Source organism: Argentina silus (assembly GCF_951799395.1).
Source record: "Argentina silus genome assembly, chromosome: 18".
NCBI classification, from domain to species: domain Eukaryota; kingdom Metazoa; phylum Chordata; class Actinopteri; order Argentiniformes; family Argentinidae; genus Argentina; species Argentina silus.
The window spans coordinates 16,596,716-16,619,215 of record NC_139672.1 but is presented as its reverse complement, the minus strand read 5'-3'; the positions used below and the strand labels follow the sequence as shown (position 1 = coordinate 16,619,215).

The 22,500-nt window shown below is 44.2% G+C and overlaps 2 protein-coding genes and 1 long non-coding RNA gene across 3 annotated transcripts in view; all 3 read left to right on the top strand.

The window, feature by feature from the left end:
- The window catches only part of wipf2a (WAS/WASL interacting protein family, member 2a), a 13,226-nt gene extending 11,138 nt beyond the window's left edge, over nucleotides 1-2,088 (top strand). The window contains exon 9 of the mRNA XM_083690261.1: nucleotides 1-2,088. This exon is cut by the window's left edge and continues 1,697 nt beyond it. The gene's annotated coding sequence lies outside the window, so the exon portion shown is untranslated.
- Nucleotides 2,089-2,642: 554 nt separating this feature from the next.
- cdc6 (cell division cycle 6 homolog) lies at nucleotides 2,643-9,051 on the top strand. The gene is made up of 12 exons (XM_083689699.1): nucleotides 2,643-2,702; nucleotides 3,562-3,846; nucleotides 4,262-4,546; nucleotides 4,905-5,104; nucleotides 5,320-5,474; nucleotides 5,796-5,902; nucleotides 6,255-6,394; nucleotides 6,609-6,709; nucleotides 6,962-7,029; nucleotides 7,550-7,725; nucleotides 7,950-8,090; nucleotides 8,643-9,051. Exons 2-12 carry the CDS (start codon nucleotides 3,573-3,575, stop codon nucleotides 8,730-8,732), a joined length of 1,737 nt encoding a protein of 578 aa, XP_083545825.1. The 5' UTR covers nucleotides 2,643-2,702; nucleotides 3,562-3,572; the 3' UTR covers nucleotides 8,733-9,051.
- Nucleotides 9,052-9,677: 626 nt separating this feature from the next.
- Nucleotides 9,678-11,652, top strand: LOC310818760. Its single transcript, XR_014554734.1, has 4 exons — nucleotides 9,678-9,831; nucleotides 9,965-10,080; nucleotides 11,114-11,337; nucleotides 11,491-11,652. It is a non-coding gene; the product is annotated as an uncharacterized lncRNA (long non-coding RNA).
- Nucleotides 11,653-22,500: the final 10,848 nt, after the last annotated feature.

Sequence of the window (22,500 nt, the reverse complement as noted above, 5' to 3'; positions counted from 1 at the left end):
TCTGTGGTAGCTTAACTGCTTAACCATGGAACAACAGTGCAGTGCACGTTGGCACCTGTGTGTGAATCACATGCATGCTGAGTGTGTTGCAACCAGGTGTATCTGAAAGTATCAGAAACCCTCAGCACTCATCTACACTACAGAAAGCATCGGATATCCACACTGTTGCTCATTTTTGTGTTTTATGGGGGTTAACATTCAACGCTTCTAAACTTTATTGGTCAAGGAAGGGAGGAAGGAAGGGAGGGAGGAAGGAGGTCAGTCGCTGAGAGTACTGTATGAAATGCAGCTTTCGCTTTATTTGCCGTTGTTCTTATTTTGACCACAAGGGGGCGACCCCCCCCATTCCTATTGATGGAGCGAGTACAGTAGAGGAGCTTTGCTGGGCTGTGTCAAACAAGCCTGTCTGTTTCAGGCCTTTATAAGGGATGCCGCATCACTGTTGGTTACGGAAGCCTTCCTCAAGGGAACAGTTTAAAGACCTTATATATCTATTTTGTTGTACCCAGAATATTTTATTTTGCTGCTGGCGAGCCCCTTTTGGAGGAAATGTGTAGCCAGAGGGCGACTGTGATGACAATGAGGATGTTTTTAATGCCTCGCTATGCAAGGAACGGTTTTGTACGGAGTCTCACTTCTTCGTCATTGATAGCAACTAACCAAACAAAAGGTAAACACTTAAGTGCCAGAGAACTTTGCTGTTGGGCGTACGGCCGTAGATTTGTCTTGGTGGATTATTATTTTTTTCTTGTCTTGTTTATGACCTAAATGTTTGATTCTTGCCTGTCGTTACGTAGCATTGTGATTTTTTGTTGAGATGATGCTTCGTTGTGCAGGAGAACAACGCGGACCAACGCGTACGAGGCCGCAGGGCCTTGTTCCGATACTTTAGAAATGTTCCTTCCTCCCTTCCGCCCTTCCTTGAGGTAATGGTTGACCTAACGTGATTGGGTTGGTCCAAACAGGCTTTTCAGTGCATTGCTTTCACCGATCAAGTCATGTCTGATCAGTGGTTTGTTCTGATCAGACATGAAGCGAGGAAGGAAGGAAGGATGGATGGAAGGATGAAAACAGGGCCCAGAACCCCTCCTCTGGTCCATTCCCGTTCTTCAGTCATCCCGTCTCCCTGGTTGTTGCCATACAACGCATCCATTCTCAGACTTATCGGTACCATTTGCATTTGAAAGGAAACACACAAAAAATAGCGAATTCTTAAAAAAAAAAAAGAAAAGGAAAAAAGACACGATTCTATAAAAAAAAAAAAAAAAAATGCAATAAATAATGTATATTTACAGAACGTATGAGGAATATGGTAATAATCATAGTTATTATTGATTTATTTTTTATGTTGTAAAAAGCTTGTAATATAGGGAAGAAAGGAAAATGATTAAAGATTATAACAACGGTCGTGTTGTGTGGCTCTCGTCCGCGACAGACACAGTCGGAGAGACTGGTCTCTCTGAAGCAGCACTTCTCTGTATGCTAAAGTCTCGCCAGCCAGACGCGATGCACGGCCCTTTTCAAATACTTTCAAAATACGACCTCCCTCTCTCCCTCCCTCTCTCCCTCGACCCCTTCCTTGGTGTTATCCCTGATCTACCGTGATCGGATTGGTCAAAGCAAGCTTTCAACTGCAATTGCTTTCACCAATCATAACAGGTCAGATCAGTGATTTATTCAAGGATGCGAGGAGGGAGGGTTGCATTTTGAGAGTATTTAAACAGCGCCCAACTCTGGCTCCAGTGAGACTCCTGTATGCTTGACCATGGTTGTGTGTTTGAATGGATGGGAACTTTATTGTTCTCACACAGGTGTACAACTGACTATGGGTGTGTAATTTGAATGGATGGAAACTTTATTGTTCTCACACAGGAGAACAACTGACCATGGGTGTGTATTTGAATGGATGGAAAGTCTATTGTTCTCACACAGGTGACAAAACTGACAGTGTGTTCGTGTGTTACGTTCCTCTCGCGCTGTCCATTCTAAGCAGAACCTCTGTCTCACAATCTCTGGTCATTTCACTACTTGTTAATCAACCATGTTTTATCATTTGAAATAAATATATGCCTTTGGGGAAAAAGGGTACATCGTTGTTGAACTCTTTCATTTGGTGTCCGTTGTGTGCGTCACTCGATTACCTTGATCATGGACCGAACATATTCTTATAGTCAGACCATGTTACATGTGAGAGTTAGGGACCATAAGACCATCCGTCTTGGCACTACAGTTAAAATTCCACTACATACCAGCAGGAACTATATTCTAAATGTACATTGTATTATTTTGAATGCATTTACAAGTCAACATGTATACGAATAGAGACAGAAATAAATATCTACCTAGATTGGCGACAAAGTATCAAAAAACTGACACTGTCGGAGAATCTAAACAAAACAAAGCTGAATTTCCCGGGAAATTTCCAGTCCGCCAAAAGTGACGTGATCGAATCTCCCGCCACCGCGTGCCCTGTGGATGTTGACACCGACGCGGCGCCAGCCTGCGAGCTCAGCCAATGAGAGCCTGGGAAACGAAAACAGTGACACCTAACGGACCAATCACAGGGCGGCGGCGGGAGGTCCAGCTGAAAGGGGAGGAGCCGTGGAGACATTTGGCGCAAGTTCTCTCAGTCAGCCTGGATTCCCTCCTTCACACCACGAACAGACGGCTGACTGAACATTTCTTTCAGTTGCTAAGATCAGGTAAAACAACATTTACAGTAGCATGTTTTTCGAATTTACGACGGTGTTTGCAGCAATTTGAGACGATGACAGACAGACATGTTGCTGAAATGTGTAGACGAAATTGGGGGGAAAGGAAATGCTGGCTAGCTGAGTCGGGCATTTGGTGATTGCTAACGTTGGCTAGATTTGCGATTCAGTCTTTCTATCTTGTCATCATATTTGTCATTTCTGTCGAGTAACCGTTGCATGTCAGTATACTATTGTTTTAGATGCACTTTTCGTTGATTTTTGTTGTTGCGCTGACTTGTTCAAGCAGCTGTTGTGGTCTTGGCGCCACAAATGTGTCGACGTGTTGTCCTGATCGGATCTTCTCACCATTGACTGAAGATTCACACTCGTTTTACTGCTCCGGAAATTGGCTACTGCACTAACTAGCCGGAGTAGCTTCTTTTTGTTGTTGCAGGGATCAAACTTCAGAAACATTATATATAACCTAACTCGTGTTGCCGATTTAGTTGCAACATTGCAAAGTGTGAGAGAATGAAGTTGCTAGCTAGCGCAGGTTTGTTCATCTACTGTAATCAATGATTAATGTCGTAGCTAAACTCTGCAGCTAGCTACATTCCTCATCTGACGTGCCACGTCGTTTCAACAGTCGACATATTAGATGCACCATGACTTCTCCGCCTTTATCCACTCGTGTCAAGTCTCTCATGAACACTATATGACTTAAGTGAGAGGCATACTGCTCTTTCAGAGTGTTAGGCGCTTGCTTATGGCGTTAACTCAAAAGTGGCCACTAATATACACGTCTGTGTCCTCTCTCGTGTGAATAATGTCATGTTAAATGGCTTTGTTTCCTTTCCGTTCTGCTCAGGTCACTGAAAGATGCCCAGCACCCGCTCCCAGGCCCAGCCCACCCTCCAGTTCCCCAGACGCAAGTCATCGAGGGCGGCCTTGCGCTCCAAGAACACCCCGGTGTCGGAGGAGGCCCAGCCACCCTGCCCCGCGGAGCCCGAGCCCCAGATCCAGCCCCTGGTCGCGGCCCCTGTCCCGGTCCAGCTGACCCCCCTCTTCCCCAGGCCCACAGCTGCCAGAGCGACCCCTCTGTCCCCAAGGCTCACCCCCATCAGGCTGCCCCTCAGTCCCCGCAAACGCACTGGTGAGTAGTCCCACCACACACACACACACACACACACACACACACACACACACACACACACACACACAAGCTCCTACACACACACACATACAAACTCCCATACATACACACACTAGCTTTTCCCCTTTACTGTCAAATATGTGAGGTACTTGCTTTATCTAGTAGACTACCCTGGCTCAAAACATGCTTTATCTAGTAGACTACCCTGGCTCAAAACATGCTTTATCTAGTGGACCACCCTGGCTCAAAACATGCTTTTGATCTATTTCCATTATGACGTGTGTTCCACTGAGACGTCATCCAACATAAGACACCAGCTCTGTGATGTCAAGGAGACTAACCTGGATAAGTAACGGTTACATGACAGCTAATAACCACGTCTCTTGTGCGTTCTGCATGTCCCGTTTCCCCTCAGGCGATGAGAATGGCTGTAACTTCGGCGCCAACCTCCTGGGCTCACCCCCCAAACAGAGCCGCCCCACCATGGTCTCCCCCCGCAAGCTGGCCTTCGACGAGAACACCCCCGTCCCCGTGCTCTCCCCCAGACGGCGGTTAGTCCCCGCCTCCCCCAAGCAGCTCCTCTCCTCCCCCACCTCCACCCCCCACCCCTCCCCCAGAAGACTACAGGAGACCCCCACCGGAAGTACCGTGTGTCCTCGCTCCGAGAAGAAGACCCCGGTGGTCCGCCTCTTCGCTGAAAGTAAGAGGCTCTCCTCCTCCTCCACTCGTATTCACGTCATCCTTTACCTCCCCTTCACCTTCTGTCATGTGACGCTGTATGTACTGGCTTTCCTTACATCTGAACAACCGAAATATCTATATCCATCCATAGAGCAACGTCTATCTTAATTAGATGAGAGATAAACAGGGAAGTGATTATCTGTCACCACCCACTGAAGTGTACAAATTATTAAACATTGTAAACATCTAGCACATGTTTTGACACCATTCCTCATTCCATTCCATGCATTACAATGAGCCTGACCTCCGATTTCTACCTCCACCAGCCTCCCCAGATCTAGCAAACCTTTAACCTCCCTCCCTCCCTCCCTCTCCAGAGTCCCGGTACCAGAGTGTGAAGCAGGCCCTCCACACGGCGGTGCCCCAGCGCCTGCTCTCCCGGGAGGCCGAGCGCGGCTCCATCCGCTCCTTCCTGGAGGACCGCGTGCTGCGGGGGCAACCTGCCAGTCTCTACATCTCCGGAGCCCCCGGCACGGGCAAGACCGCCTGCCTCAACTGTGTCCTGCAGGAGATGAAGGTTAGCACGACTGATGCGGCTGTTAGCGTTGTACAGCCAGAGTTTGAGTTAGCTTGTTTAGGGTTAGAATCGTTGGATATGGTTGTAATGGCTAGTCTCACTGTCTCTCTGTCCCTTTGTCTCTCTGTCCCTTAGTCTCTCTGTCTGTCTCTCTCTCTCACTCTCTCTCAACCCCCCGTGTAATAAACACCATTCTTTCTCTCTCTCTGTCTCAGGATGAGCTGAAGCCCGTCCAGACGGTGGTGATCAACTGTATGACCCTGCGGAGCTCCCACTCCATCTTCCCCCTGCTGGCTGACCAGCTGGGGGCCCCCGGGGGCCACACGGACACCAAGCTGCAGAAACTACTGACCAACGCCGGCCCCACTGTGTGAGTACCTAGCTACACCACCACAACCCACTACACCGCCACAACTCACTACACCGCCACAACTCACTACACCGCCACAAACCCTGAACTGGCATATCTATATATATATATATATATATATATATATATATATATATATACTACAACTCACCACTTCAGAACTGGCATCTAAAGCTGTATAAACGTTTATAATAATAATGATGCATTTATTTTGGATAGCGCTTTTCTCAGTACTCAAAGACATTCCGTTCCATGGAGAGAAGAAGAATAGGTCGATAGATAACTGGTCTTAACACCCCCCCCTCTCTCCCCCCCCCCCAGTCTCCTGGTGCTGGATGAGATGGACCAGCTGGACAGCAAGTCCCAGGAAGTTCTCTACACCATCTTTGAGTGGCCCTACCTGGCCAAGTCACGCCTCTGTCTCATCGGTACGAGCCCCCGCAACGGCCAGATGTACACTTCAACAAAATACACTTTTTAAAAAAAAATTATTTACATTTTTTTATATACTATACATGAATATACATTTATATACTGTACATGAATATACCTTAATATTTCAAGTACACCCACTTTATAATTTAACTAATATTTAATAATAAAACATATTCTCTACTCCATCCAGCTTTAAGCCATTTTCTGATGAGCGAGTCTGAATCAGATTTCTTGTGTACAGGTGTGATGACAGTATGTGTTTGGAGGAAGTTGTCAGTCTTGTTTCCTGTGTGCAGGTGTAGTGACGTGTCTGTGTCTGGGGTGTGTTGTGTTGTGTCCTCCTAGGTATCGCCAACGCTCTGGACCTGACGGACCGTATCCTGCCCAGGCTGCAGGCTCTGCCTCGCTGTCGCCCCCTGCTGTTACATTTCCCGCCCTACAGCAGACAGGAGCTCACTGCCATTGTACAGGACAGACTCACGCAGGTACGGCCTTGAAAATAAACCAGGGGAGGCTGGTGGAGGTAGAAGTCGGAGGATGGTAACATTCCTCGTTCCGTTCCATGCATTACCTTGAGCCTGTCCTACGATTTCACTATGCATTATGCAAGATTAATTTCAGTATGCAAAATGTACAAACGTGTATGAGAAGATGTACCAAGTCCTCCTCTCATTTCCTCTCTTCCTCACCGTCCGTCAGGCGTCAGGGGAGGGGATTCTGGATGCGTCTGCCGTCCAGTTCTGTGCCAGGAAGGTCTCTGCGGTGTCGGGAGACGCCAGGAAAGCTCTGGACATCTGCCGGTAAGAGCTGGAACACAATCATCCACACGAGAGGATATCCCACAACACCCCCCTACCTGCTGTCTTAGTCTCACCTCGGCCTACGGCATTGACACAATGTCTACTTAACACTACTGTGTGTTAATTCTTGAATGTACTGTGTTATCGAGCTTGAATACTGCGATCTGAATCGTGTTCTACGCTGTTACTGTGTAATTAATACTTAATTACTATGATCTGAAGTGTTATTACACCCGTGTCTCTGTGTTACAGGCGAGCTGTAGAGATGGTGGAGTCTGATGACAGAAAGACGGCGTCCAACCCCACGGCAGAGACTAAAGGTAAACACAGCCTTAGTTACCCCACGGCAGAGACTAAAGGTAAACACAGCCTTAGTTACCCCACGGCAGAGACTAAAGGTAAACACAGCCTTAGTTACCCCACGGCAGAGACTAAAGGTAAACACAGCCTTAGTTACCCCACGGCAGAGACTAAAGGTAAACACAGCCTTAGTTACCACCACGGGTACCCTGGTCTTCTCTCAGGCTGCAGTGGCTAAGAAAAAGGGGCTATATATATATATATATATATATATTTTTTTTTTTTTTTTTCTAAACTCAGCCAAGTCAATGTAATGTAAACAACATGTATAATCTTTACGAACGCCGCCATTAAGCCGATGGATGCATTAATCCCAATCTACACGGCTAGCAGACATTCTAAAGACAATAGAACTCAAGCGCACCACCTTCTGTGTGGCCAACATGACGCTCCAACCAACTCAGGTCCAGAGGTGTAGGAACACTTCAGGCCAGCCCCTAACTGCCCCCCCCCCCCCCTTCTGTCCTGCGTCCCCTTTAGCGTCTCGGGTGAGCGTGCCCCAGGTGGCCCGGGTGTTGGCGGAGGTGTACGGCGATCGCATGGCGTCGCCGGGGGGAGGCGGGGGGGAGACTTTCCCCCTGCAGCAGAAACTGCTGGTCTGCTGTCTGCTGCTGCTCACACGCAATGGCAAGAACAAGGAGGTGCCACTGGGCAAGGTGAGGGGAGAGGGACTTACTGTTACATACACACACACTTGTATACACAGATGCGCATGCACACACACACACACACACAAATGTTAGTAAAGAGTTTAACACACACAGACAGAAGTCTGTACTACAAACACTCAGATGCACAACTACACAAGGATGCGTGACGAGTGATGGGACTGTCAGTCACACCCTTTCCTCTCCTCCTCCTCCTCCTCTCTGTCCTCCAGCTCCATGAGGTGTACAGCCGTCTGTGTGCCCAGAGACAGGTGGGCGGTGTGGGGCAGGGAGAGTGCCTCTCCCTCTGCAGCCTCCTGGAGAGCCGAGGGATCTTCTCCCTCAAGAAGGCCAAGGAGGCTCGTCTGACTAAGGTACAGCCCCACACAAGGAAAAACCCCAGGCCCTGTTTGAATACTCTCCTCCCTCCCTGCCCTGAAGAAACCCCTGGATGTAACGTGACTTGACTGGTGTTTGGCAATGCAGTGGGATGCTTGGTTTGACCATATCAAATCATGTTAGATCATTTATTACCTCAGAGAAGGGAGAGAGGAAGGATGATTTGTTGATGAAGTGTTGGAACCAGGCCAAAAGCCCTTTTCTAGTCAACAGAGAGTGATGGTGAAAAGGATCTCACAGTTTGAGATTTATTTTAGGGGACAGTAGAATCTCACCATGACGATTACGGTCACTGGACTGTATTTATTCTAGTTTTGCTCCATCAAGTGAGCAATAACACAATGTTTAACAGAAATGACTCTGACTAACCTGTCGGTGACGCCAGGTTGAGGAACCACCTGTCTTTAATGTGCCTCTCCTCAGTGCTGCCGTGCTTAGGAATAAATAGCATGTCCTGTCTTTCTGCTGTGCAGACCTGCTGATTGGTCAACGACACTAACGCCCCTCCCTCCTCTCCTGACTGACAGGTGTCGCTGAAGATCGAGGAGAAGGACGTAGAGAACGCCCTGAAAGACCGCACGCTCCTCGGGAGCGTCCTCGCCGCCGGCCTGCCTTGACCTTTCACCTCTGCGATGACGTCATCATCTTCCTCTTAACACACAACATGACAGAACCAGATGAATATTTATTTGTGCCTTTTTTTTCATTTTTTTTATGATTTAATTTTATTGACATTCTATAAGTTCTCTGACAAACATTTCCAGAATGATGAGGAATGTGAAATTCAGTGTTTTGTTAAATTTGTATTAACATGTTGGACGAAGCTTGGAGTGTTGAAACCAGCCTGCGGTATGGAAGGAGCTGCCTCCACCGTTTTTAACCTGAGTTTGACATCGTCATCCATTTTAGTTTCATTCTATGGAAGTGTATGTAAATATTTTTTAATAAATGAATGTACAGTAATGTCAACCAGTTGTGTTTGCTCTCTTTCCACATGCCTCGAAGTTGCCTGACATCAGTGGAGGCTGGTGGAAATGGAGGCTGGTGGAAATGGAGGCTGGTGGAAATGCCATCCAATAAACTAGTCACGTCTCACACACACACACACACACTCTCTACCCATTAGAACACAACAAGTCAAGCCTCCCCCAGACTGGAAATCTAATGGGCTTGTTTGACAAACAAAATTGAATCTAACTAGAATTCAGTTTTATTACGCACCAACATTACGCACAGTAAATATAAAGACAGTGACCGCTGGATGAAACTACAGTCTCAAAATAGTACCCATTGAGCCAAGTATTTTCATAGTAGGATGATGATGATAATGATGATTGTGTGGTCAAAATAACCTCTTCCATTGCAGCTCAAAATGTAGATATCATCATTGAAATAGGGAAGATACATCCGGGGGTACATTTGACTTTCTCGAAGCACAGGGCATTTTGGATGGAGAAAACAGCAAAGTACTAGAAATGCCATCATCAACCACCAGGGGGCAATGCTGGTACTGTCTTACCAGTGGGAATGTGAGCCAGGTTGTCTGTTTGAGGATGTCCTCTGTATGCTGCCTGAGAGAGGGCAATCAACAGAGAGCAGGTTTCATTACCTGTGGAACAAAGACATCAGTTAGTTGTTGCTCCGGCTGATTGTATATAATGATGGACATGCAGCCTTGGCTGTGGACCTTGGTGGTTCTGACTTCTCTTTTCTTCGGTAGGATACAGCGTGACTTACTTTGACACAGTTTCCCTCACAATGCTGATATACATCTTTATATATTTGTATTAGATATAAGAAATATGTTGGGGGGGTTTGTTCCACAAAGGTATGTTTGTTTGTTTTGCAGGGGGCAGAGGAGAAGACTGTCCTTCAGTCGAAGGGAAAGGTGACTGCTTATGAAGGAGACGGTGTATCTCTCAGCTGTGAATATGAAACCTCTTATTCATCACCATCTCTCTTCTGGTACATCCAGTCCGCAAAAGATAACCCAAAATATTTCCTACGAAAAGATGTCATTGGACCAGGGGATGTGGACGATGAATTAAAAGGGAGATTTGATGCCAATCTCAATGTCACTTCCACCCCGAAGTCAGTTCCTCTGAGGATCCAGAGGCTGCAGCTGTCTGACTCTGCTGTGTACCACTGTGTTCTGAGGCCCACTGTGACTACAGGATATACAGCTCCTGTACAAAAACTATGTTCATAGGTGCCAGACTCCTTCAACCATCTTCTATATCTCCCTGTACTACACATGGAAATGCTGTTTGGATGTTCAAGAATGACCACTCGACAAGCATAGTGGGTTGACCTAGTGCTGCACACACACGCACACACACACGTACGCACACACACACACACACACATGCACGCACACACGCACGCACACACACACACACACTCTCTCTGTATCAGATCTGAAATGACGTTCATCACGTTTTAATTGTGTTATGAGAAATACTGGATGCATATAGAGGTTTATAGCTTATCACAATGATAGACAGACAGACAGACAGAGACAGATCAGCCACAGCTTTAGAACAGTAAACCTGTCCCTCCGGTTTCCTTGGTGGTTGTGGTGACATCCCAGCTGGTCTGTAAAGCCCACAGTAACACAGAGGAAGACTTTAGAGGAGAGTGAAGGCCTGCAACAGTCTGTCTGAAGATGGAGAAACCCCTCAGTGTCCTGATTCTAATCACCACTACAGGTAAACAACACATGGAAACAACAACAACTCTCCTGATATCCTTATTATCATGATGAGATTATTCATATTGTTCGTAAACAATAATTTGAAAATATAAACAATAATCTTAATGTAGATAGTTATGTTGATATGAAAATAAATGTCATATACAAGATTTAGAGGCTGTTAGCAATTGAATCACTATTGTTATTTTTTTCATGTTTTGGTCCTGAAAATTAGAGACATGAAAACCAAAGCTTATTCTGTCCAACAAATCCTTCTCCCTGACTGTGGTTCCTCCTCTTCAGAAGATCCTCTCTGAAAGGAGATGTCGTGTACAACTGCATTTAGAGGAGGAGCTAGAATGGAAGAAGAAGAAGAAGAAGAAGAAGAAGAAGAAGAAGAAGAAGAAGAAGAAGAAGAAGAGAGGGAGAACCAGAGTGACATGAAGTGTTCTTCTCTGTTCATTGTCAGCTTGTCTCTTTAACATTAACCATGCTGTGTTGGATAGTCTTGGTACTTTTAACATTCATAGGTAAGTGAAATACAGTAACCAGTAATAGATGTTAATAGATATGTAATAAACTCTTAATAACAACTTCTAAAACATAACAAAATACAACAAGATTTGATTTTACAAGATTCGTAAAAAAAACAAACATATTTACACAATCTTAACGTTCTGCAGGTGACAGTTATGAAGATGACATTTTCTCCAAAAGTCTGGAAGAACATGTGATCCAGGGTGACAATGTCAAGCTCTCCTGCAACTACTCACTAACTAGTACTGCATCAGGTAGTCTGTTATGGTATCACCAGTATCCCAGATCTGCTCCTCAGTTCCTCCTCCTCATCACACCAATTAGAGATAAAGAGTCTGTAGTGAGAGCTGATCCTCCGTACCCTCGACTATCTGCTAACCTGAATAAGGAGAGAAACCGTGTGGATCTGGAGATCTCCTCTGCTGAAGTGACAGACTCTGCTCTCTACTACTGCGCCCTGCAGCCCACAGTGACAGGAAACCCAGAGACACTGTACAAAAACCTCCCTGACTGACATCTCATCAGAGATAAACAACGCTGTCTTATTCTTTATTGATGATTGCTGTCTTTTCTCTGTAATACACTCATCCACTGAAAATAGATAGTGAATGATTTTCAAAATTAATAATTACAAATTATAAGAAAAGACAATGAACGATTATAATGAAATGAAATAAGGTTCCTACAGATAGTCAAGAGAACAGACACTTCTCCACAGCATCCAGTAGAGGGAGACAAAGACAACCATATTTCAACACCTCATGATGAACAGGGGGGATGCTTGGTTCAACAACACTACAGCCATACATACATCTGTTCATCTTTCAGATGTTTGCTGGGTGGAGCTAAACATGCTACAGAAATCAGATGAGACAGTTGATTCAAAACCATGAGGTGTGTTTGGAGTATTCAGTATAGTCACTATCATTCTCATGTTGATCTCCAGTTATAGTCATGATGCCAATCTATACATTTATTCTATTTTTGATGTTTGCATGTGAGTAATTTCTATTGCAAATACATCACTTAAAGTCAGTTATGAAGATTAGTAGTAAATGTTATCATTCTAGGATGGCATTATGTCATGGCTCTATTAGTCTTTTCAAGATGCAGTAATCATGTTTATCTGTCTGATAACTCATCTTACTGCAGGTGGTAGTGATGGACAGACCATTGAGCCAACCAGAGAGGAGGTGCATGGACTGGAGGGCAGCAATATCACACTATCATGCAACTACTCATCTGCACAGAATCTCCAGTGGTATCACCAGAACCCTGGATCACCTCCACAGTTCCTCCTGATCATGTTTTCTGAACCGAAGAACGAGGGTCGAATGACTGTCAGTCGGAATGGAGACCAAACTCAGGTTTCTCTGGAGATCTTTTCTGCTGAAGTGACAGACTCTGCTCTCTACTACTGCGCCCTGGAGCCCACAGTGACAGGAAACCCAGAAACACTGTACAAAAACCTCTGCAGACTACACATTCTTTATACAGCACCTCCTAGAAAATGAGTCCACCTCAAAGGGTATTATTATGTAATTATACAACGGGTTGATTAAAATCAGCATTGTCTTTGGCCGAGAGGCGTTCGGAGCTGTGATTTAATAACAATAATGTCACTGTTAAATCACCTATTAATGTATTCCTGCGCTGCAGTAGATTGGTGTATCACGTTCCATTGAAAACGTTTGTACTTTAGGGAACTATATTTCTTCGCGCAGGGCAGAAACCACCACAATCTATCACAAAATAAATACTTAAATCATTGTTTTCTTGTCACACTTTTCGGATTTGTTGTGTAACTATTATATAAAAGCAAAAATGCCTTCGAGGTAGTGATTTATCGTCAATGTTGTCACTTGGTAGGTGTTTGTCGGCACTCCGCTGCACGTCGGATGGACAATAATTCACGGCCTCGAGGGCATTATTTCTTAAATAAAGTACGTCAATATGTCCTGAAGTAATTATTCATCATTACTGAGTAATAATAATAATGAAAAAAACAGCATATGTAAAGAAAATTATTGCTCTGGGGAAAACATACGCTAATACAGTTGTGAGTGAGGTCAGATTTCAGAGTAAGGTACATCCCCTTTTCCTCTCTGCAGTAAACTCTCAGCAACGAGCATCACAGCAACAGAAAACAGTGACCAAGACAGAGATCTGATCTAGTATATCTCTGTTCCACATGGAGAACTCACTCATCCTGGTTCTCATTATGGCCTCAGGTGAACAATATCTAATCTAATTATATTATAGTACCGTGCAAACATCATAGAGAAACTGATTAAATATTATTAAATATAACAACGAATATCATTTGAATTCCAGTTTTGCTGTCTCTGCTTTTATCGTTGATGTAATGAACAACATGATAGTTTTCTTCTCTCATAATTGTATTATTGTTATTTTATTACAGAGCTGATAGCTGGGGATTCCATTTCTCCTGTAAATCATGAAGTCATCAGTAGAGAGGGAGAATCTGTGACACTGAGCTGCAGTTATGAATCAAACAGTGAAGATGTTTTGCTTTACTGGTACAGACATCATCCTAACCAGGCTCCTCAGTTTCTACTGTGGAAAGGTGCCAGAAGATGGAGCACTTCTGAATATACGTCTGATAGTCGTTATGAATCCACAACGTCCCGGTCATCAACTCTACTTGTCATAAAGCGTCTAACCCTGGCAGACACAGCTCTCTACTACTGTGCTCTGAGGGTATGGGACAGCAACAGCTACACACAGTGATACAAAGTCGCTAGGAGGCTGTACAAAAACCCTGCTGACTGAAATGCTTTGTTGTTGTCTGGATCAGAATCAAACATTAAACCACCATCTGATATCATATGCCAGAGGGTTAGAGGTATCAGACAACTGTGGTCACACCTGGAGTAGCAGTCTTGTCTTGCCAAAAGTTGATCATGATAGAAATGTCATTGACTTGTTTATATCAACCTCAATAGTTTAGTTTTGATATTTTAGTATAAATAGTTGTATTAATGTTTGTAAGGAGAACTAACTTACTGCTGGTTATTGATGGTACAGCTGTTAACTCAGACGGTTTCTGGGAGTGACTGTGTGTCTTTGAACTGTTCTGTGTAAAGAGCACATCATACAGTAATTCCCTCTAGAGCCAGTAGGGGGTGCTGTGTAGCCGTAGGTCCACATGGAGGGGATGTTCGAGTGAAGAAGTGTCGTCAGGTCTCTGTGTTCTCTCTGTTTGTTACTCAAAGGTCTGCCAAGATGTTGCTCCTCTCGTCTCTCCTCTTTGCAGCTCTTTTAGGTGAGTTAGAATAAACAGTATTGAATCTGTAGTGTTTGTCTTTGAATCTAATCTTGTATTGCAGTGAGATTGTTACATAAACATTATGTTACATATGATATGCATAAAGGACACACATACTATATATTCGTTATTTAATATTAATTTACAATTGCAATTTTTTTTCAGGAATCAGTTTTGGGGATATAAAGCCATTCTCTACTGAACAGCATGATGTGGAGGGGAGAAATGTCCACCTCTCCTGCAAATATGATGACAGCAGTATCTACAACATCCAGTGGTTCCGCCAGTATCCAGGATCTAAACCAGAGTTCCTCCTGTCCATCTCAGAACAGGGCTCTATAGTAAAGGCTACTCCACCATACCCTCGCCTGTCAGCTAACATTGAGAAAAACGAAAAGAATGTTTCTCTGAAGATCTCCTCTGCTGAAGTGACAGACTCTGCTCTCTACTACTGCGCCCTGGAGCCCACAGTGACAGGAAACCCAGAGACACTGTACATAAACCTCACATGAACCTACAGTACATGAAACATGGCTACTTACACGAAGGGGAGGGACTTGTGGCAGGGGAGGGGCTAAACAGAGACTGAAGTACATAAACACCAGGATGGAATGTTCAGTCATCATTTGTCTCTGTTTCATGTTAGATGATGTTGCTGTGTTCTCTGTTGTTCCTGAACATATTTATGGGTAGGTGATATAATGTATTACCATATGATACTCATTCTGTTGCTCATATTTTGAATTAAAGTTAAATAAAGATCAAATTAAAGGGAATGATCAATAATGTTAACAGTTTTTTAAAAATAATTTTCTGTCCAGATGTCAGTTCTCAGGACCTCACTGCAGTCCAGACTGAAGTATCTAGTGTAGAAGACACCAATGTTACTCTCTCCTACAACTACTCCAAAACTGCTGGAGGTGATGATAATTTCTTCTGGTATCGTCAAGATGCAGGACAAGCACCAGAGTTCCTCATGTACATCTTGGGAACAGGGACCACCACAAGGCATGCAGATCCTCTGAATCCAAATACAAGATTGTCTGCTAAAGTTCGTGGAAACCGTGTGGATCTGGAGATCTCCTCTGCTGAAGTGACAGACTCTGCTCTCTACTACTGTGCTGTGAAGCCCACAGTGACAGGAAACCCAGAGACACCTTACAAAAACCTCCCTGACTGACATCTCATCAGAGATATAAAAAAAAAAGCTCTCTGTCTCATTCTTTATTTATGATTGCTGTCTTTTCTTTGTAATACACTCATTCACTGAAAATAGATAGTGAATGATTTTCAAAATTGATAATTACAAATTATGAGAAAAGACAATGAACGATTATAATGAAATGAAATAAGGTTCCTACAGATAGTCAAGAGAACAGACACTTCTCCACAGCATCCAGTAGAGGGAGACAAAGACAACCATATTTCAACACCTCATGATGAATTGGGGGATGCTTGGTTCAACAACACTACAGCCATACATACATCTGTTCATCTTTCAGATGTTTGCTGGGTGGAGCTAAACATGTTACAGAAACCAGATGAGACAGTTGATTCAAAACCATGAGGTGTGTTTGGAGTATTCAGTATAGTCACTATCATTCTCATGTTGATCTCCAGTTATAGTCATGATGCCAATCTATACATTTATTCTATTTTTGATGATTGCATGTGAGTAATTTCTATTGCAAATACATCATTTTAAGTCAGTTATGAAGATTAGCAGTAAATGTTATCATTCTAGGATGGCATTATGTCATGGCTCTATTAGTCTTTTCAAGATGCAGTAATCATGTTTATCTGTCTGATAACTTATCTTACTGCAGGTGGTAGTGATGGACAGACCATTGAGCCAACCAGAGAGGAGGTGCATGGACTGGAGGGCAGCAATATCACACTATCATGCAACTACTCATCTGCACAGACTCTCCAGTGGTATCACCAGAACCCTGGATCACCTCCACAGTTCCTCCTGACTATGTTTTCTGAACCGAAGAAGGAGGGTCGAATGACTGTCAGTCGGAATGGAGACCAAACTCAGGTTTCTCTGGAGATCTCCTCTGCTGAAGTGACAGACTCTGCTCTCTACTACTGTGCTCTGACACCCACAGTGACAGGAAACCCAGAAACACTGTACAAAAACCTCCCCACACTACACATGCTTTATACAGCACCTCCTAGAAAATGAGTCCACCTCAAAGGGTATTATTATGTAATTATACAACGGGTTGATTAAAATCAGCATTGTCTTTGGCCGAGAGTCGTTCGGAGCTGTGATTTAATAACAATAATGTCACTGTTAAATCACCTATTAATGTATTCCTGCGCTGCAGTAGATTGGTGTATCACGTTCCCATAAAAACGTTTGTAGTTTTGGGAACTATATTTCTCCGCGCAGGGCAGAAACCACCATAATCTATCACAAAATAAACACTTAAATCATTGTTTTCTTGTCACACTTTTCGGGTTTGTTGTGTAACTATTGTATAAAAGCAATAATGCCTTTGAGGTAGTGATTTATCGTCAATGTTGTCACTTGGTAGGTGTTGGTCGGCACTCCGCTGCACGTCGGAACAAATCACGGCCTCGAGGGCATTATTTCTTAAATAAAGTACGTCAATATGTCCTGAAGTAATTATTTATCATTACTGAGTAATAATAATAATGAAAAAACAGCATCTGTAAAGGAAATTATTGCTCTGGTGAAAACATACGCTAATACAGTTGTGAGTGATGTCAGATTTCAGAGTAAGATACATCCCCTTTTCCTCTCTGCAGTAAACTCTCAGCAACGAGCATCACAGCAACAGAAAACAGTGACCAAGACAGAGATCTGATCTAGTATATCTCTGTTCCACATGGAGAACTCACTCATCCTGGTTCTCATTATGGCCTCAGGTGAACAATATCTAATCTAATTATATTATAGTACTGTGAAAACATCATAGAATAATTGATTTTATGAAGGTAAATCATTAAATATCAAGTTTTGCTGTTCTGAGCTATCTCATGGTCGATGTAATGAACAACATGATAGTTTTCTTCTCTCATAATTGTATTATTGTTTTTTTATTACAGAGCTGATAGCTGAGGATTCCATTTCTCCTGTAAATCATGAAGTCATCAGTAGAGAGGGAGAATCTGTGACACTGAGCTGCAGATATGAATCAAACAGAGAAGAAGTTAGGCTTTACTGGTACAGACATCATCCTAACCAGGCTCCTCAGTTTCTACTGTATAAAGGTGCCAGAGGATGGAGCAATGAACATACGTCTGATAGTCGTTATGAATCCACAACGTCTCGGTCATCAACTCTACTTGTCATAAAGCGTCTAACCCTGGCAGACACAGCTCTCTACTACTGTGCTCTGATGGTAGGCTACAGCAACAGCTACACACAGTGATACAAAGTCGCTAGGAGGCTGTACAAAAACCCTGCTGACTGAAATGCTTTGTTGTGGTCTGGATCAGAATCAAACATTAAACCACCATCTGATATCATATGCCAGAGGGTTAGAGGTATCAGACAACTGTGGTCACACCTGGAGTAGCAGTCTTGTCTTGCCAAAAGTTGATCATGACTGAAATGTCATCGACTTTTTTTGCGTCAACATTAATCGTTTTTAATGTATATACTGTAAGCCTTAATTACTGCTATTTGTTTATGATACGTATCATTATTAATAAAGTTGCATTATTAATAAAATATCATTGTTTTACAGTTGATGCTTTCCTGTCTCTGGTGTAATCGGTAGTGTGGTAAATGATAGCCCTGTCAGAAGGAATGGAAGAACTCCAACCCTAACCCTAGCTTCAACCCTAACCCTAGCTTCAACCCTAACCCTAGCCCCAACTCTAATCCTTGCCCCAACTCAAACACTAGCCCCAACCCTAACCCTAACCCCAACTCTAACACTAGCCCCAACTCAACCCTAACTCTAGCCCCAGCCCTAACCCTAACCCTAACCCCAACCTCAACCCAACCCTGCAGTGAGAGCAGACATCTGTGGTGAGTGGTCAGAGTGGTTGTGACTCTCTGCAGCCACTAGAGGGCAGTGGTCAGAGTGGTAATGACTCTCTGCAGCCACGAGAGGGCAGTGGTGTGAGTGGTAGTGACTCTCTGCAGCCACTAGAGGGCAGTGGTCAGAGTGGTAGTGACTCTGCAGCCACGAGATAGCAGTCGTCAGAGTGGTAATGACTCTCTGCAGCCACTAGAGGGCAGTGGTCAGAGTGGTAGTGACTCTCTGCAACCACTAGATGTCAGTGCAGTCGGCTGTATGGAAGAGGACAGCCGACAGAGGAAGAACTCCTATAAAGGACGACTGGCCATCTGGAGCACTGGGAGAATTCTCGGTGGATCTGTGGGCTGCAGGGCTGGTGGATGCAGCCCGAATTGAGCAACGCAGCCCACTCCTCCGATGTTTTGTTGTCCCAGTCCGTCCCTGGAGGACGAGGATGAGCTCTCTGAAGATGATTGTGTTGGTTAGGGGTCAGGGGTCAGGTTTAGTGACTTCATATTCTCGCCTTCAGGGGGTGTGAGGGATTCTGGGTAAATGTGTGTGTACCGTTCCCAGGCCTCTGTGGGGCCGGTACTGATGTGTAGGTTCTGGCTGAAGGGTGTGTGTGCTGTTCACATGGAACATCTCTGTCAGAAGTGTGTGTGTGTGTGTGTGTGTGTACTGTTCTCAGTGTGTGTGAGTGTGTGTGCGTGTGTGTGTGTGTACTGTTCTCAGTGTGTGTGAGTGTGTGTGTGTGTGTGTGTACTGTTCTCAGTGTGTGTGTGTGTGTGTGTGTGTGTGTGTGTGTGTGTGTGTGTGTGTGTTATGGTTGGCCTGTGCTCTCCTTCAGACAGGAAGGAAGTTTGGCTTTCCAGCATTTACTCTCCTCACGGCAAACACTTGCTCTCTCCAAATACACACACACACACACACACACACACACACACACACACACACACACACACACACACACACACACACACACACACACACACACACAGGGGGCATTGCAGTGGTGTGGACTGAGACACCAGCCCCGAGCAGTGGTTTGTTGATGCAATGGACAGAAGAATGATTTGTTTCATATTTTAATTTCTCATGTCGTCATTCAAAACAATGGTTTGAGATCCTGAGGTTTCCCCTTCAGCCTGACAGCTGTGGAGCTGAGTGAGAGGTTACAGTCAGAGACTAACATCGCTTCACAAGGGCCCTGACATGCATAAGAGTATAGTACAAGCATTGAGTTGTATAGTGTTGTAGTAGGGTGTAGTAGGGTGTAGTATGTTGTAGTAGAGTGTAGTATAGTATAGTAGGGTGTAGTATAGTATAGTAGGGTGTAGTATAGTATAGTAGGGTGTAGTAGGGTGTAGTAGGGTGTAGTATGTTGTAGTAGAGTGTAGTATAGTATAGTAGGGTGTAGTATAGTATAGTAGGGTGTAGTATAGTATAGTATGTTGTAGTAGAGTGTAGTATAGTATAGTAGGGTGTAGTATAGTATAGTAGGGTGTAGTAGCGTGTAGTATAGTATAGTAGGGTGTAGTAGCGTGTAGTATAGTATAGTAGGTTGTAGTAGGGTGTAGTATAGTATAGTAGGTTGTAGTAGGGTGTAGTAGAATGTAGTTGGGCGTAGTAGAATGTAGTTGGGTGTAGTAGGGTGTAGTATAGTATAGTAGGGTGTAGTATAGTATAGTAGGGTGTAGTAGCGTGTAGTATAGTATAGTAGGTTGTAGTAGGGTGTAGTATAGTATAGTAGGGTGTAGTAGGGTGTAGTAGGGTGTAGTATAGTATAGTAGGGTGTAGTATAGTATAGTAGGGTGTAGTATAGTATAGTAGGTTGTAGTAGGGTGTAGTATAGTATAGTAGGGTGTAGTATAGTGTAGTAGGTTGTAGTAGGGTGTAGTATAGTATAGTAGGGTGTAGTATAGTATAGTAGGGTGTAGTAGGGTGCAGTATAGTATAGTAGGGTGTAGTATAGTAGGGTGTAGTAGGGTGTAGTATAGTATAGTAGGGTGTAGTAGGGTGTAGTATGTTGTAGTATAGTATAGTAGGGTGTAGTATAGTATAGTAGGGTGTAGTAGGGTGTAGTAGGGTGTAGTAGGGTGTAGTAGGGTGTAGTATAGTATAGTAGGGTGTAGTAGGGTGTAGTATGTTGTAGTATAGTATAGTAGGGTGTAGTATAGTATAGTAGGGTGTAGTATAGTATAGTAGGGTGTAGTAGGGTGTAGTATAGTATAGTAGGGTGTAGTATAGTATAGTAGGGTGTAGTAGGGTGTAGTATTGAGTTGTATGACAATCTTGAGTGTGGCAGCTGGGAGGTTGCTACGGAGACTGTTTTAGATGTCAGCGGGTGCGACCTTCGCCCTCAGAGGTGAAGGCTGTAACTCAGCTCTTTGAAGTGGAGATGCCTGTGATGTTCCCCTGAGGCCCTCTACACACACACACACACACACACACACACACACACACACACACACACACACACACATCAGACTAGACCCACACACACACACACGCACACGCACAGGCACTCATGAAGGCATGCACGCACGCACGCACGCACGCACACACACACACTAGACCAGACAACATTTTACACTGAATAATCCCCATTACACTGAAGGACTGGAATGTATGTGGGTCTGTCTGTGTGTGTCTGTGTGTGTGTCTGTCTGTGTGTGTGTCTGTCTGTGTGTGTGTCTGTGTGTGTGTGTGTCTGTGTGTGTGTCTGTGTGTGTGTCTGTCTGTGTGTCTGTCCTCCATAGTAACTCACGGTTGCCAGTGAGGTGTTTTACAGGTTGGAAAAGTCAAACTCATTTCCTGTCTCAGGCAGTCTTATACAGTGGAGGGAAACGAGAGGCGAGTCTGAATCTGCCACCTCTGGCCACCACAGCAACATTCAGTTTGAAGTTCCAAACAACAACATCCTCTCTAATAATAATATAGGGTGTAGTATAGTGTAGTATAGTATAGTAGGGTGTAGTGTAGTATAGTAGGGTGCAGTATAGTATAGTAGGGTGTAGTATAGTGCAGTATAGTATAGTAGGGTGTAGTATAGTGCAGTATAGTATAGTAGGGTGTAGTAGGGTGTAGTATAGTATAGTAGGGTGTAGTAGATTGTATTATAGTATAGTAGGGTGTAGTATAGTGCAGTATAGTATAGTAGGGTGTAGTATAGTGCAGTATAGTATAGTAGGGTGTAGTAGGGTGTAGTATAGTATAGTAGGGTGTAGTAGATTGTATTATAGTATAGTAGGGTGTATTCCTCTCCCCTAGAACACCCCTTGCCAGTAACATATATAGATACAAACATAAAAACAGAGTGTCACACCAGCCTCCAGTTTAGAACACAGCGTTGGCATCCCATTCCCTGACCTCTACCGATTAAACATAGTCATTACAACCATTAGGAAGCCATTAGAAAGCTTGTTACATGTTACATACTGCACCTTTAAACACTTTCTCCGAGCACAGGGTTAACCAACGTGATGATGTACGTCTTCGGTAGAGAGCAGGAACCCCAGACAGGTTGTCTGTCCCTCAGGGGTTAAAGATAGGAGAGATGGTCTGCTGTTTAGCTTAGCTTCATCATATGACATCAGCTCCACACAAAATACAGCCTCCACTTCCTATAAACTCTCTCAACTAGTCTGGCGGAGGGACTGTCTGTGTGTGTGTGTGTGTGTGTGTGTGTGTGTGTGTGTGTGTGTGTGTGTGTGTGTGTCTGTGTGTGTGTGTGTGTGTGTGTGTGTAGGTGTGTGTGTGTGTGTGTGTGTGTGTGTGTGTGTGTGTGTGTGTGTGTGTGTGTGTCTGTGTGTGTGTGTGTGTGTGTGTGTGTAGGTGTGTGTGTGTGTGTGTGTGTGTGTGTGTGT